At 37.2% G+C, this 16,167-nt stretch overlaps 1 protein-coding gene across 1 annotated transcript in view; it reads left to right on the top strand.

Moving 5' to 3' along the window:
• Nucleotides 1–421: 421 nt before the first annotated feature.
• Nucleotides 422–16,167, top strand: part of LOC144450853 (spermatogenesis-associated serine-rich protein 2-like) — a 55,035-nt gene continuing 39,289 nt past the window's right edge. The window contains exons 1-2 of the mRNA XM_078141594.1: nt 422–442; nt 13,930–14,012. Of these exons, the coding sequence (XP_077997720.1) occupies nt 13,971–14,012 (42 nt within the window). The 5' untranslated portion in view covers nt 422–442; nt 13,930–13,970. The remainder of the gene's footprint in view (nt 443–13,929; nt 14,013–16,167) is intronic.

Below are 16,167 nucleotides of genomic sequence, written 5' to 3' on the forward strand. Positions count from 1 at the left end.
ACACAATTTTTTTCACGCCTTATACGGAGATGTTCCAGAAAGCGATCGCGAAGACACCGCGTTATGGCTTTTTAAATCGACCGCTTTGACATTGTTGTGACAGTAAAATTGTTGTTTTCAAATATCTGGGCGACAGACTTTTGTTGAATTTGCAGTAATTAATTCCGATTGTGACGTCAGGGACAAGTGCGCGAAGTCGAAGTTTTTTTATCGCTGGACTGATGGAATGTCACAGTGACCTTGTTCGAACAATTGAAATTTGCATTGAATGGGTGATCGGAGCGTAGTCGGCGCACCCGCGTCCGTTCTCAGTGGTCGACTATCCCCGAACCCGTTCGTTATTGTCTTCGGCAAAATTCGGACTCATTCTGACAGACACACTGAGTAGCATTTCCGGGTAATTGCGCTGCAGCAGCTATGGCGAAGAAACAGGCTCAAAAAGGTAAATAAATTGCGTTTCTTGTCTGGAATTCATAATTTTTACCAACAAACGGTGTCCTATTCTATTTAGCGATTTTTTTCCGCAAAGAATTTGACACTATTGCAGAGTGCGCTGCGTCGCTTGGAGTGATTCGTATGAATGAGCAACGCGGCGTTGACCCTTCGTGATGGGTTTGACCGACCTCAGGTTTGCCGGCGTCTCGAAAATTCACAGTTACGAAAGTTTAAAAATACACAAAGCTTTAAAATACTGTAAATCATCGACTTAGTAATGTTCGCCATGAGCAGAAATGAGGTGGTTTTGTTGAGAAAACTGAACGGGGCTTTCGTATCAACACCGTGTACAGGTAGCGAACGTCGGTAGAACGAACGTGAACGGTGAACAGTTCATTTACGTCCACGTACCTTACAATTTACATGTATTGACAAGGGGCGTGTGATTGTTCCTAGAAGTTATGCTGGAAATAAATTAAAGTATTAAAACCCATATTTAAATGATACGCATTTTCTTCCAAAAGGCGACCATGCTACATTATTATCTGAAGAGAATAATGTGAGAGGCAGACTTTCCATTTAAGTAGTCGTGGCGTACTCAGTTGAGTACGTTGGCAGTTAGGAGTCGTTTGTTTATTTCCTTTCACTGGCGCATGGGAATTTTGCCACGCAGACAGTCTGGTCTCAAACCCTGACCGTTACGTGGATAATGATGCCAAGTTTACTGTAAACGATCAGACGACTGAATAATGTGTCTACACTGAGAATGGTTGACCTTTCACGTCACATAGAGAGATCGGTTTACAACTGTTTGATGGGAATTCCATAGTACAAGTATTTGCATAGCCAGATATTACGGACATCCTAGTAGTAGTACTGTCTGAGTAACAGTGTACTGAGTATATCAAGTTGGCTTCTGTTCAGTATTGGCCCATTGGGTCTAAAATGCGTCAAAGTTGTATTGCAGAAATGTGTGAACTATTGCACTTATTCACTGACACTATCAGTTTTTGGCTATATGCTATGATTTGAGATTCACGCGTGTATATAACAGTTGTACATTACCATAGTATCACTGTATGAGTACATGATGGGTGTAACAGTTAGTAATAGAGCAACCATGTGTTTGGTAAAATGGGAACCACCCTTCATTCATATGTAAATATATGGTTTCACCTGAGAGAACAAGCTGAATGGATGGTAGGATGTATTATCATTAGTACTTTACCCACTCTCGCTAATGTTGTGAAATTTATCAACACCTTCATCTAGTAGTCATCCTACATTTTTATACATTATGTGAAGTATTTCATTTCTTGATCAAAGGGTATCATTAATATCAAGGAATGATGTGTACTTGTACCTTACTGAACAAATGTTCTGGAATAGTGAAGTGTGTGTGCATGCATATGTCAATATGTGCATGTAAAGACTGCCAGATCAACTTCTTTGGTATTTGGTGCAGTGTCTGGTTGAAAAATACAACCCTAGAAATAACACCAGTTCATTTGCTAATTAGGTTGCTCAAGGAATGAGGTGGAGTTCATATAAACAATGTACATTGTAACCCTGTCCCCATCTAAATTCTGAACCAGTTTTGATCCAAATCAAATTTAGTTCTCCTGTCCCCATATACCCTTACATCGGTTGTGAACCAATTTAGCTGAACCGCTTCGAAACTACCTCAGGGGGTGGTTTTCAATTCGGCTTGAAGTAAATCTTTTCGGAACAGGTTAACTTGCTGTAGTTACGACAGGAAAAAACGACGTAGAACCGATTTAACTTGAACCAGTTCAATGTCCATTACCCACAGGTGCACACTTGAATCCTGACTTCCAGGTTAAATTTTGCAAGTTACATGCTTTGTACGCCAACACCTTCACTTTGCCTTTGGAACACAACTGGATTATGTCAAGTTACATGCTTTGTAGGCCGACACCTTCACTTTGGAACACAACTGGAGTATGTAAAGTATTATCCAGCATGAGATGGCATCGCCAGAGCATGGAATGTTCAACAGTAAATGAGTGACAAAAACAACCACTTGATTGCTATAAAAACCTTTTTATTTTATTATGGATTCACCAACACCTAAAAAGAAGTCTTTTTGCCGATCACAAAATTTCTCAAATTGATAGAGACTTCTTTCCCATTTGGAGGTCATTGTCACAACCAGATATGATCGTGTAGTATTTGACAAACTGGCATCAATTATGTTTAGCCCCATGGCCTGGGCACAACTTTCTACTTGTTACATTGCTAAAATTACTTGCATCTACCTACAATTTCTCGGGTTTATAACATCCGATACAGTTTTTAGGATCATTTGAATTCAATTTCAAGATGGGTTCGCTCTTGGGACATAATTCGAACAACAGAGAGATAAACAATACTGTGTGTACGACATGTCATGTGACTCTTGTTAACAAAGTTAACGGGAAGAGCCGATTATTCGATTGTACCAGCCACATTTTATATGGTTGTCACCCTAATTGATTTTAACAGAATTTATGTGGAAAAGACGTTGTCAAAAAGGTTCAAAGCTAGGCCGTGCTGCATATCACATTGGGATAGGCCCGACATCATGAAACTAATACACAAATGACAATCCAGAAATTACCGATGCGATGTCACGCATTTGAGGTCAACTCTCAAGTCTCGATGACAGCCTTGTATAATGATTAGATCTGTTTATTGAAAACAAAAAGACCGATTGTCAAAAATAATTATTCAGCAATTTGTACATTTTTTCATGTGATACTTGAATCAAGTGAAAGCCTTCAAGGTCAATGCTCATCGTCGTCATTGTGCAGTGCCTGTTTTAATGACTGAGTGTCGATATGCGGAAATGGAAGAATAAAAACACAGAGACAGCATGAAGATTCTATATAAAGCACGAGGACTGGTAAATACAATTTCCCGTTGAAAACAAAGTCCGGAACGGGGACTTATGGATTGGGTTCCGTCTGTCCGTGCGTGCGTGCGTCCGTCCGTCCGTCTGTCCGCAGCTGTTTCTTGGAGAAGCCTGGACCGATTTTTTTCAAACTTGGTACAGGGGCAACATACTATGGCATACATATGCACGTCAATTTGTTTTATGATACGATCCAATATGGCCGCCTAGCAACCATTTTGTTTGCGAATTTTTCCCGTCTAAAGCCATAACTCAGACACGCTTTAACAGATCTCATTCAAAGTTGGTATTAGGACAGTGTTCTATGACATACATGGGCATATTCATTGTTGTCATGATACAATCCAATATGGCCGCCTAGCAGCCATTTTGTTTGTGAATTTTCATGTCCAAAGCCATAACTCAGACATGCTTGAACAGATCTCATTTAAAGTTGGTATTAGGACAGTGTTCTATGACATACATGTGCATATCCATTTTCATTGTGATACGATCCAATATGGCTGCCTGGTAGCCATTTTGTTTGCGAATTTTCATGTCCAAAGTCATAACTCAGACATGCTTGAACAGATCTCATTTAAAGTTGGTATTAGGACAATGTTCTATGATATGCATGTGCATATTCATTGTTGTCGTGATACAATCCATTTTGTTTGCGAATTTTCCATGTCCAAAGCCATAACTCAGACATGCTTAAAAAGATCTCATTCAAAGTTGGTATTAGCACAGTGTTCTATGACATACATGTGCATATCCATTTTCGTTGTGATACAATCCGATATGGCTGCCTGGCAGCGATTTTGTTGGCGCAGTTTTCATGTCCAAAACCATAACTCAGACATGCTTGAACAGAGTAGTGACAGGGTTCTCCACAATTTTGATAAATACAGGGGCGCCCTAATTTGCATATTTATTTGCATACCATTAGCATATTTCCAGTTCATAATATTAGGAAGTGAAAAAAGTTTCCAAAATCAAAAACTCCTATTTTATTCATTCAGCAAACTAAAATGCACTGAAATGTGTTGAGATCACCAATTTCCAAACCTTTAACATAATTGACAATGTAAAAATTTCAGGAAGGAGGTTGACAGTTACACAAACGATGTTATAGTAATGTTGGCAAGCATGTTTTACACACAGGAGTGACAACACATGGCATTGTTGATGTACATGTATGCACCTCTGGGCTAGCTATCACTTAGTTTTGAGTTGTTGTTTTCACCTTGTAAATGTGCATGTCATTCATAAAAATTAATTGAAAACAATTCATTTCCCTTTATTTCTCTAAAATTTGATATCCTTTTAATTTTCATGAATGGAAAATGATTTTTCATCCAAATTTGCCGGAAATACATTTTTAATGTGACGAATTTGGGCTAAGAATAACCAAATACGTTCAGTGCAAATGTACAGTAACAAACATGGCTGCCACATCGGAGCTACCTCGTGGTACTACGATCGCGATTCACATCCAAACGTGATCATTTAGGACATAAATTTTACCATGGAACCGTACCGGAGTAGTTATTTCTAAAGAACATGTATAAATTTTAGGATTTTGTTCGTATTTATCGATACAATGCGAAAATTGTCGTGACATCGTACATCGTATGCGTACTGTATTGCGTATACGGGAAGGCTTGGAAATTACCGGCTTGATATACCCGGCCATAGAAACTACCAAAGTACCGTCTTCTACTTTACGATGGTACTACATTTACTGTTTTTGTTTCGGCTACCATTGTTATAATCAAGGCGATACATAAGTTCATAAATGATGATAGACACAGTGTCGCTGTTCACTTCCTTCATTAACGGCATTGAATAGAATCTCTTGAAGACGTTCACACCAAAACAAAGGGGCGCTGAACGCAAACAGAGGGGCGGTTCTGTAAACAGAGGGGTGGTCCATGAAAACAGAGGGGCGGTGCGCCCCTCAAAAACCCCTCGTGGAGAACACTGAGTGATATCAAAAACAACCATATGAGGCCAAACAGCATTAACCAGGTTTGAAAATGACAACATAAACTGCCAGTTCCTTAAAACCCAATCATAGCGGGGACTATGTCATTTTCAATGACTTGTTGTTGCTTTTGTTAATAACGCTGTATTACAGTATTTCCTAACGATGTAACCACGTTAGGTACATGTTTATATGTGTATTGGTATTCACTCACAAGTTACTACTATGACAGTATACTTTTTATAACATAGGAAATAACAAGATCTGGGTTTCCCCCTAAAGTTCATGCGGCTTTCTGGACCATTTTAACCTTTCTTGCCAGGATCTCACAGGAAATATAATGCTGTTGAAATAGCTAGAAGAATAATCTATTAGAATTGTTCTGTCACTGTCTGGATGCAGGGGTGTGACAAGTATCCAATAGATTCTTGCAAGATTCTCATTAGAAATCCCAAATTTCATGATTCTAATAGAATCTTGTGAGATTCTAGTGAGAAAAATGTGGTATGGAGTGAGTAAGAAAGTCTATTAGAATTTTTCTCACCGACTGTCAGCAAGATCTTCTGATAGATTCTTGTAAGAATCTACTATATTCTATTGAATTTTGATCAGATTCTCATTAGAAATCCTTATTTTCATGATTCTAATAGAATCAAGTGAGATTCTCGCAAGAATCAAGTGAGACAAAATCGTACAGGTGTTGCCAATGCTGTCAACCCCAGACCAGATCAATTTTGACCCAAAACCAATACCCCACTTTAGACTGTTCAACTTTTTAGAAGACCCCATTTTAACCAGTGTTGAATGCATGGTTGAATGATGGCTGCAGTGTTGAATGCATGGTTGAATGATGGCTGCAGTGTTGAATGCATGGTTGAATGATGGCTGCAGTGTTGAATGCATGGTTGAATGATGGCTGCAGTGTTGAATGCATGGTTGAATGATGGCTGCAGTGTTGAATGCATGGTTGAATGATGGCTGCAGTGTTGAATGCATGGTTGAATGATGGCTGCAGTGTTGAATGCATGGTTGAATGATGGCTGCAGTATTGTACATGTTGCACAGTTAATGTAACAATGCATTATGGGGTGATACCTAAGAACAAACATTTCAGGGGGTGTGTATGCTATCTCATAGTCACTGATATGAAAATGTCAGCCAGTGAATAGCAGGGGAAAATTCCTGGGGAAATTTTCCGAGTAAATTCCCGGAAATTTCGAACTAGTCAAGAATTTATTAAGGAGTTCGTAAGTTCTAAGACCACATTTAGACCAAGCAAAATATAAATTTTGAAAAGTGGATGATTAGCTCTAAAAATACGGTACCCATTTTAAACCAATTTGTGAAAAACCCTACTCCAAAGGGGGGGGGGGGGGGGACGCATATACGTACATGTATACCCAATAGGAAATTTGTTCAAATGAAGATGATCACATCAGAGATGTGCATTTTGGGTCAAAATATTTTATTTTTGATCAAAAAACTTAAACTCGATAATTACTGGGCAGATCAGTCTGAAATTTTGTTGGAACATTCTTCAGTGAAGACAAGTTAGTATAAATTTTTCATTGTGTTAACAATAATTAATTCATTGATAAAATAGACTGGCCCAATTCTGAAACATACATAATTCCACCAAACACCTAGTGTATACAAAGTTAGTACATGTAGTTGTACATGTTGTATGTCAACTGTAGTGACCACCATTCATTTACATACATGTATCTTCCAAATAATTGTTCTATAGATAAAGAAATTTCACAAAACAACAATAGTAATTCCTACTTGCATTGTTTTAATGAACAAATCTGTCCTTAGATACTGTTTATTAAATTAGTATTTGAACGCGGTTGTTTTACAACAAAATCCAATATGGTTCCCACATACTGAATGCACCCAGTATAGAGTTGATTCAAGAAGTTGGACTGGAAGTAGAGGAGGTCGACTTTTTTATGACAATAGTGTTTGCATGTCGGAGCTAGGTGGTACTTACTGATAGGTACAATGTATATCTGTTAGTGTTTACTATCACAATAAGTGTTTTATCTACATCTAGTATCCATTGTTTAGCGTATGGTCAGCTGATGAGTGATGGCATCTCTAACCTTTGATCACAGCAAATCATTTGATAAGAGATATGTACATGTACTGAGTACCATTGTTTGCTTCAGTCTTTTCATTTTTCTACTTTAAGTAATTGATTCAGTTTTTCTATTGGATACATGTATGGTACTGACAGTGGTAAGTTTTACAAGCTTGTAAGAAGTTGTTTTTCAAGCTATTGTGATATCTGTTCAAACTCTATGGTTTTAGTAGACAACTCTTTACATTGTAGGAGCTGCATGATCTTGTTGGATAAAAAGGGGATGTTTTTGCACTGTGTTACATTGTACATATAGAGTATTTCATTAATACATGTATAAACCTTTGAGTTTACATTGTGTGTGTCGTTTTGATTTACTGATAAGGTTCAGTAGTGCTATAGGCATGACAAAGTGTCTGTCTGTCTGTCTGTCTGTCTGTCTGTCTGCCTGTCTGTCTGTATCAATGTGTGTGTGTGTGTGTGTAAACAACTTAAAGTCATAAACTGCTGAACCAATTGCCATGATATTTGGTGGGTGTATTACCTTGGGTGTTTAGTATGGAAATGTTCAAATTAAAATGATCTTGCAAATGGTGTGTGATTTGGGTCAGTTTTGGTAAAAAAGCCTATACTCAAAAACTACCGAGCAGATTGGTCTGATATTTGGTGGGGACATTCTTAAGGGTGTTTAGATTAATAATTATTCATGACATGATGATCCCATTAGTGATATGCAAACTAGTTATAAAAATGTGGGGTTTTTTGGGAAAATGTTTAATCCCAAAACTACTAAGCAGATTAGGCTGAAATTTGATGAGGATGCGTCTGGGCATTTATAAATGAAGCTATATTCACAACGTGATGATCTGATCAGTAATATGCAAATTAGATCTAAAAATGTAAACTTTGGTGAAAAACTTGTATCTTGACACTGGCGGTGTTATTCTGCAGTTCTTGTTGAAAACATTTTGACACTGTTTGCCCTCTTAACCATGACAATGCCCTTAGCAACAGTGATATGATTATTACAAAGATAAAAATAGGAATTGGTACATGTAGGAACCGGTAAGGACATACAGATTCAAAACATGTTGCAAATATGCCAAGCAACAAGACCACATCCATAGCATCCATAGCTAAATGATGGTTTATATTGCAAAGATGAAAAGTGGGAAGGGCAGGTGAGTTAATAAAGATTCCAAAATGTATGTAATTATGCCTAGTAACAAGCCCATGCCCATAGCAACAGGCAAATAGAGTTGTGCTACAATGCCATTGGCACTAATTTTAATCAAAGCACTCAAGGTACTGCTACATGTAGGTATTGCATAATGAAATAATTGCCATTAGGACAAGACTAGGCCTTGAGTAAGTCCTGAAGCTCAAGCAGTTAGTACGTCACCATATCGTCACCATTGATAAGTCCCGATGTATTTAACAGTAATTATTAGGTTGTTATTGAGTCCCAAATTATCTAGCTGTTTATTATTATGTCCTGACAAATGTTTGTTGTCATTTAGCTGTGAGCCAGTGACTGGGTGTCTAGTTGGGAAATTGTTCAAATGAAAATGATCGCATCAGAAATGTGCATTTTACGTTTCAAAATTTGATTTGTTGTATTACAAAATGCTTTGACTTCAGGAAATGAAAGATTTTTGTTTTATTGATGCAATGAAATCATTAAATCTTTTATGGGCTACTTCACATATTTGTGTCAATGGTGTAAAGATTAACATCTGTTTAAGGTTGCTTGGCAACCTAGGCCTGTTTTTAGCATGTCTGAATTAAATCTTAGACACTATGATTAAAACAGGTTCATATAAATGCACAATCCTTAGGCATTCAAAATAACAACCAGTTTGTACAAAGAATAAGAAGTCACATTTTATGGGGAAAGTATGTAGATTTGCATAGCAACAAGAGCACATCCATAGCAACAGCCAATCGGTGGTGTATTTCACAAAGATAACCATGGGGATGAATAGACAATTGAAGAAACATTCAAAAAATGTATGTTATTTGCTTGGCAACAAGACCACACCCATAGCAACAACCAAATAATCACATATATTGCAAAGATAATAGAATTGATAGACATGAATAACAATTTAAGAAATGTATGCAAATATGCCTAGCAACATGACCATGCCCATAGTAACAGCCAAATGATCACACATTTTGTAGATATCACAGACACATTCAAAAAATGTATGCAAATGTGCCTAACAACAAGACCACGTCCATAGCAACAGCCAAGTGATCACATATATTGCAAAGATAACAGGGATAAGTACACAGATGGATAATCATTCAGCAAATGAACACCTATACCATGAGTATGGATCAGCATACATTGTATGGGTTAAACATTTTTAACAACTGTACAGTTGTGCTACAATGCCATTGGCACTATTTTTCTTTTAGGATCTTGAGCTTAAGCTTCAGTGCCAGTGAGCAAAATCAAACCATTTTATGTATATTGTGTTGTTTGTACGTACTTTGTGTTATTAATTTCTTTCAAATCATGTCCAAAGGTGACACAGAACTAGGAGACAAACACACAAACACTCACACGCACATGCACACACACACACACACACACACACTCACGCATACACATTCATACACACACATCATATTACTGCTTTGATCAACTGAATTTGGGCCATATTAGTGAAAATCCACCATTTGTACAGTAGTTCAAGAACTAAAAAAAATACACTCAGTCTGGGTTCAGTACGCCCTTTAGCCAAATTTTGTTGTTGCAAGTCAAAATGAGAAAAATTGACATTTCTTGTGAGTCAGCACATAGTAAGAGATAAGAAAACACTAAATTTTGGTGTACACTAGAAATTGTGTGCGTCAGTGGTGCGTCAAATTGGCTTAGAGGGCACACTGGCTGGGTTATTTAAGTATCTATTTGACCTTTGAACAACACCTAATGAGTCCAAATCTAACAAAAAATATATTTTATCTATAGTTACAGAAGTACATGTAAGTATGGGGGTGGTGGTCTACATGCATGTTTTCTATGAAGACTTGATACCGTCACCTTATTCAAAAGGTCACCTGACTCATATAAAATGTCCTCTACATTGTACCAGTTGCTAGAGACTGATATGATGATAATGTATAACATACATGTAGGTTTTTATTAGTCCTCACTCCCAACCAGGGAAGTAGCCTTGGATAATTATCTTTTTGACTGGCTAATTGTGACTAAAATTTTAAACTTGTGGAGTCCAAAGTTGATGGTGTCATCCATTGTCGTAAATGCCAGGCAATTAATGTAAAAGGTGAAAGTTCACATTAGGGACCGGTCAGTTTCTTCGGCCTGGGGGGGGGGGGTGGATTGGTAGGGGGGGTCACCCTGTTTTTGAAATTGGCAGTAGGGGGGGGGGGGGGGGGTCATGCTGTTTTGAAAATTGTGGATAGGGGGGGTCATTGTGTTTTAGATTGTGATGGAAGAAAAAAATCCTTTCTACAATGGCATATAGCCTTGTCTGAAATGTGGTACATGTCAATATTTGTTCTTGTCCCTGTTTCTTACATGAATTCTTTAACATTACTTATTAGTTCAAACCTAACTATACATATTCATATACATGTACCGGTATTACCTACCTACCACACTAGTTACAGAACATGTCATGTAAATGCTTGGCTGTTTCACAATCAATGCTTCGCTTATATGGGGCAAAAGTGAACTTGAAGGTTTCGTAATGGTAATTTTCATAGATAGTTTATAAATGAAGTTAATCTAAATTGTTCTACTCGTCATGCTATTGACACTACAAATCACCACATCTCATCAGATTCCAGTTACTCTTATACACTAGGTATGACCACCTAAAGTTCTCTAACATACCGGTGACTTTATTATACATGCAATATTAATGCCCCTATATACTAATGTTACGTGTCCATTTTATGTGATATGAGAAACTCATTTAAAAACGTTTTACGTTAGCTTTTCGAAGCTTAGAAATATTACCTCAAAGGTTATGAATAACCTAAACATTGCCTTAGTATCTCAAGCAAAAAACGCCAGATCTGCCAGGGGGAAAACCCCAAGGTCTCCCTCACCCACAGAGGTCACTCATACATTCAACCAACAATCAGATGCACCAACAACCTTTTTACTGTCATAATGGTATTAAACTTTTCTTAAATATTTTCACCCTATTCTAATATGATATTGTCTTTTCAAGATCTGAAACGTTTGCCAAGATAGTCTAAAATTGCCTTAAACTCCAAATCTCCCCTACCAATGATACTACCATTATAGATGTGCTGACCTTTACTACATGTATATAATGAGGCCATTTAAACTTTTTAAGAACATATTTCAACCCTTAGTGTAAGTTATAAAGAATAGTTTCTGATACTTGCTGTCTTGTAAAGCGCCATGGATTAAGTTATTGCTTGAAAGGGTCTGAATAGCCTAAATATTGGCTTTAAGAGTAAAAATCCTCCAGGGTTTCTAGAGGGAGACCCCCCTCAGACCCCCCACATGAGGTGGACATATCCCAGTCTCAAGCTCTTCCCCTCTTACTGTCAAGATGCTATCAAAGTATATTTCAAAAGTATTTCAACCCTATGTAGTTGCTTTTAACATGTTGGTGTTGTCTTGTAAGGCTTGGAAATTATTGTCTGAAAGGGTCTGAATAGTCTCAAAATTGACTTTTCAGAGTTAAAAACCTCCAGGGCTTCTAGGGGGAGACCCCCTAGGACCCCCATAAGAGATGTACATATTCCCTTCTCAAGCTTTCCTACCTTTCACTGCCAAGATGCTATTAAACTCCTTTTCGAATATATTTACCCTGTGTAGTCAATAATTATAATATGATAGTGCTAACCCGGGATCTTATAAGTAGATGCAAGACAGTCAAGCAGTCTACACTGAGTCACGATAAAATACCTGTCATGCGAATATTATATATGGGGGGAGGGGGGGGGGGGTCATCATGTTTTAGAATTAAGTGATAGGGGGGGTCAGCCTGTTTTTGGTTTTACAGATAGGGGGGGTCAGTGACTTTTTGTCGGCCCGATTTAAGAATCCACCGCCCTTTCCCCCCCCCCCCCAGGCTGGAGAAACTGACCGGTCCCTTATGTTAAACATGATGCTTTGTCATGATTAGTTTTTCCACCGGACTATCACTCATACACAGAGATGAATTTGCCCTGTTGAAAGCAGAAGGCCCTTCATGTAGTTATGACTGTTTAAAAGATGTTATGCAGACACGAGGTTTCGTAGTCACATGAGATTCCAGTCTTTTTAGTCCCCCGCCGGACGAAGTCCGGGACGGGGACTTATGGATTGGGTTCCGTGCGTCCGTGTGTCCATCCGTCCGTCTGTCCGCAGCCGTTTCTTGGAGATGCATGGAGCGATTTTTTTCAAACTTGGTACAGGGGCAACATACAATGGCATACATATGCACGTCAATTTGTTTCATGATACGATACAATATGGCCGCCTGGCAGCCATTTTGTTTGCGAAATTTTCCATGTCCAAAGCCATAACTCAGACATGCTTGAACAGATCTCATTCAAAGTTAGCATTAGCACAGTGTTCTATAACATACATGTGCATATTCATTGTTGTTGTGATACAATCCAATATGGCTGCCTGGCAGCCATTTTGTTTGTGAATTTTCCATGTCCAAAGCCATAACTCAGACATGCTTGAACAGATATCATTCAAAGTTGGTATTAGGACAGTGTACTATGACATACATGTGCATATCCATTTTCATTGTGATACGATCCAATATGGCTGCCTGGCAGCCATTTTGTTTGCGAAATTTTCCATGTCCAAAGCCATAACTCAGACATGCTTGAACAGATCTCATTCAAAGTTGGTATTAGGACAGTGTTCTATGACATGCATGTGCATATTCATTGTTGTTGTGATACGATCCAATATGGCCGCCTGACAGCCATTTTGTTCGCAAATTTTCCCTGTCTAAAGCCGTAACTCAGACATGCTTGAACAGATCTCATTCAAAGTTGGTATTAGGACAGTGTTCTATGACATACCTGTGCATATCTATTTTTGTCGTGATACGATCCCCCATACCCGACCCATCCTTTATTGTTGTAGGCATGTTCCATGTCCAACAAGCAGACACAACATATCTAAGTCTGCTTGATTTAGGTTCACAAGTGTTGTTGCGTGATCAGAGTAGTGATAATTCCTTAAAACCCAATCATAGCGGGGACTATGTCATTCTCAATGACTTGTTATTTGTAAATCATTAAAAAAACATCACAGATAGATCAGTCAATTCAAATCATGACTTACATGTAATGTATTTTTGTAAACACTAACTCTAACACTATCCAAATCATGACTTGCAGGTAATGTAAACACTTACTCTAACACGCTATCCAATTAAGTCATGCCATACATGTAATGTAAACAGTAACGCCAGCCAAATACAACAGTAAGTATGGAGATAAAGTTTAAATGTAGTACTTGATGACAATCTTAGGCAGCAGTACTGTGACTTGTCTGTTTTCTTGTTCCAGATTCTTCAGAAGTATATTTTGATACCAAGACCAAAGCAGTAATGGCCCAAACAACACATTCCCAAGAAAACCTCAAAGTAAAGGTAAGTGAAATTGAAAGTTTGATTTATGGTATAAAGTTGCAAATTATCACCATGTTATCAGTTCTCATTGTCCGATAAGTGATATAGAAAGTTATCACCATGTTATTAGTTCTCATTGTCCGATAAGTGATATAGAAAGTTATCACCATGTTATCAGTTCTCATTGTCTGATAAGTGATGTAGAAAGTTATCACCATGTTATGAGTTCTCATTGTCCGATAAGTGATATAGAAAGTTATCACCATGTTATTAGTTCTCATTGTCTGATAAGTGATATAGAAAGTTATCACCATGTTATCAGTTCTCATTGTCCAATAAGTGATATAGAAAGTTATCACCATGTTATTAGTTCTCATTGTCTGATAAGTGATATAGAAAGTTATCACCATGTTATCAGTTCTCATTGTCCAATAAGTGATATAGAAAGTTATCACCATGTTATTAGTTCTCATTGTCTGATAAGTGATATAGAAAGTTATCACCACGTTATTAGTTCTCATTGTCTGATAGATGATATAGAAAGTTATCACCATGTTATTAGTTCTCATTGTCTGATAAGTGATATAGAAAGTTATCACCACGTTATTAGTTCTCATTGTCTGATAAGTGATGTAGAAAGTTATCACCATGTTATCAGTTCTCATTGTCTAATAAGTGATATAGAAAGTTATCACCATGTTATCAGTTCTCATTGTCTAATAAGTGATATAGAAAGTTATCACCATGTTATCAGTTCTCATTGTCTGATAAGTGATGTAGAAAGTTATCACCATGTTATGAGTTCTCATTGTCCGATAAGTGATATAGAAAGTTATCACCATGTTATTAGTTCTCATTGTCTGATAAGTGATATAGAAAGTTATCACCATGTTATCAGTTCTCATTGTCCAATAAGTGATATAGAAAGTTATCACCATGTTATTAGTTCTCATTGTCTGATAAGTGATATAGAAAGTTATCACCATGTTATCAGTTCTCATTGTCCAATAAGTGATATAGAAAGTTATCACCATGTTATTAGTTCTCATTGTCTGATAAGTGATATAGAAAGTTATCACCACGTTATTAGTTCTCATTGTCTGATAGATGATATAGAAAGTTATCACCATGTTATTAGTTCTCATTGTCTGATAAGTGATATAGAAAGTTATCACCACGTTATTAGTTCTCATTGTCTGATAAGTGATGTAGAAAGTTATCACCATGTTATTAGTTCTCATTGTCCAATAAGTGATATAGAAAGTTATCACCATGTTATTAGTTCTCATTGTCTGATAAGTGATATAGAAAGTTATCACCATGTTATCAGTTCTCATTGTCCAATAAGTGATATAGAAAGTTATCACCATGTTATTAGTTCTCATTGTCTAATAAGTGATATAGAAAGTTATCACCATGTTATCAGTTCTCATTGTCTAATAAGTGATATAGAAAGTTATCACCATGTTATTAGTTCTCATTGTCTGATAAGTGATATAGAAAGTTATCACCATGTTATCAGTTCTCATTGTCTGATAAGTGATATAGAAAGTTATCACCATGTTATCAGTTCTCATTGTCTGATAAGTGATATAGAAAGTTATCACCATGTTATCAGTTCTCATTGTCTGATAAGTGATATAGAAAGTTATCACCATGTTATCAGTTCTCATGTTATCACAGATGTACATTTAGAGCTAATTTTCTTGCATAATTCATGAAATTGCTAGGTGCGTTAATTTGACCTGATTAAACAACATCATATCACCTCACATACGTGACACTTGGTCAAAAAACTTAAACTCAAAAGCTATTGGGCAGATCAGTCTGAAATTTAGTGGGAACAATCTTAGAGATGTTTAGCTTCAAAATTGTTCATTACATGATGATACATGTACCATCAGTGATGTGCAAATTAGGACTAAAATGTGTCCTTTTGGTCAAAAATGTATGATTCCAAAACTACTGAACAGATTTTGTTTGAATTTGATAGTAACATTCTTAGGGGTGTTTAGATCAAGAATTGTTCATAACATGGTCCTATCCACGATATGCAAATTAGGTCGAAAAATGTGTCTTTTTGGTCCAAAATTTATAATTCCAAAACTAGTGAGCACATTGGGCAGGAGTTTAATGGGAATGTATCTGGGGATGTGTAAATGAAGCTGTATTCACA

Source organism: Glandiceps talaboti, chromosome 20, assembly GCF_964340395.1.
Source record: "Glandiceps talaboti chromosome 20, keGlaTala1.1, whole genome shotgun sequence".
NCBI classification, from domain to species: Eukaryota; Metazoa; Hemichordata; class Enteropneusta; family Spengelidae; genus Glandiceps; species Glandiceps talaboti.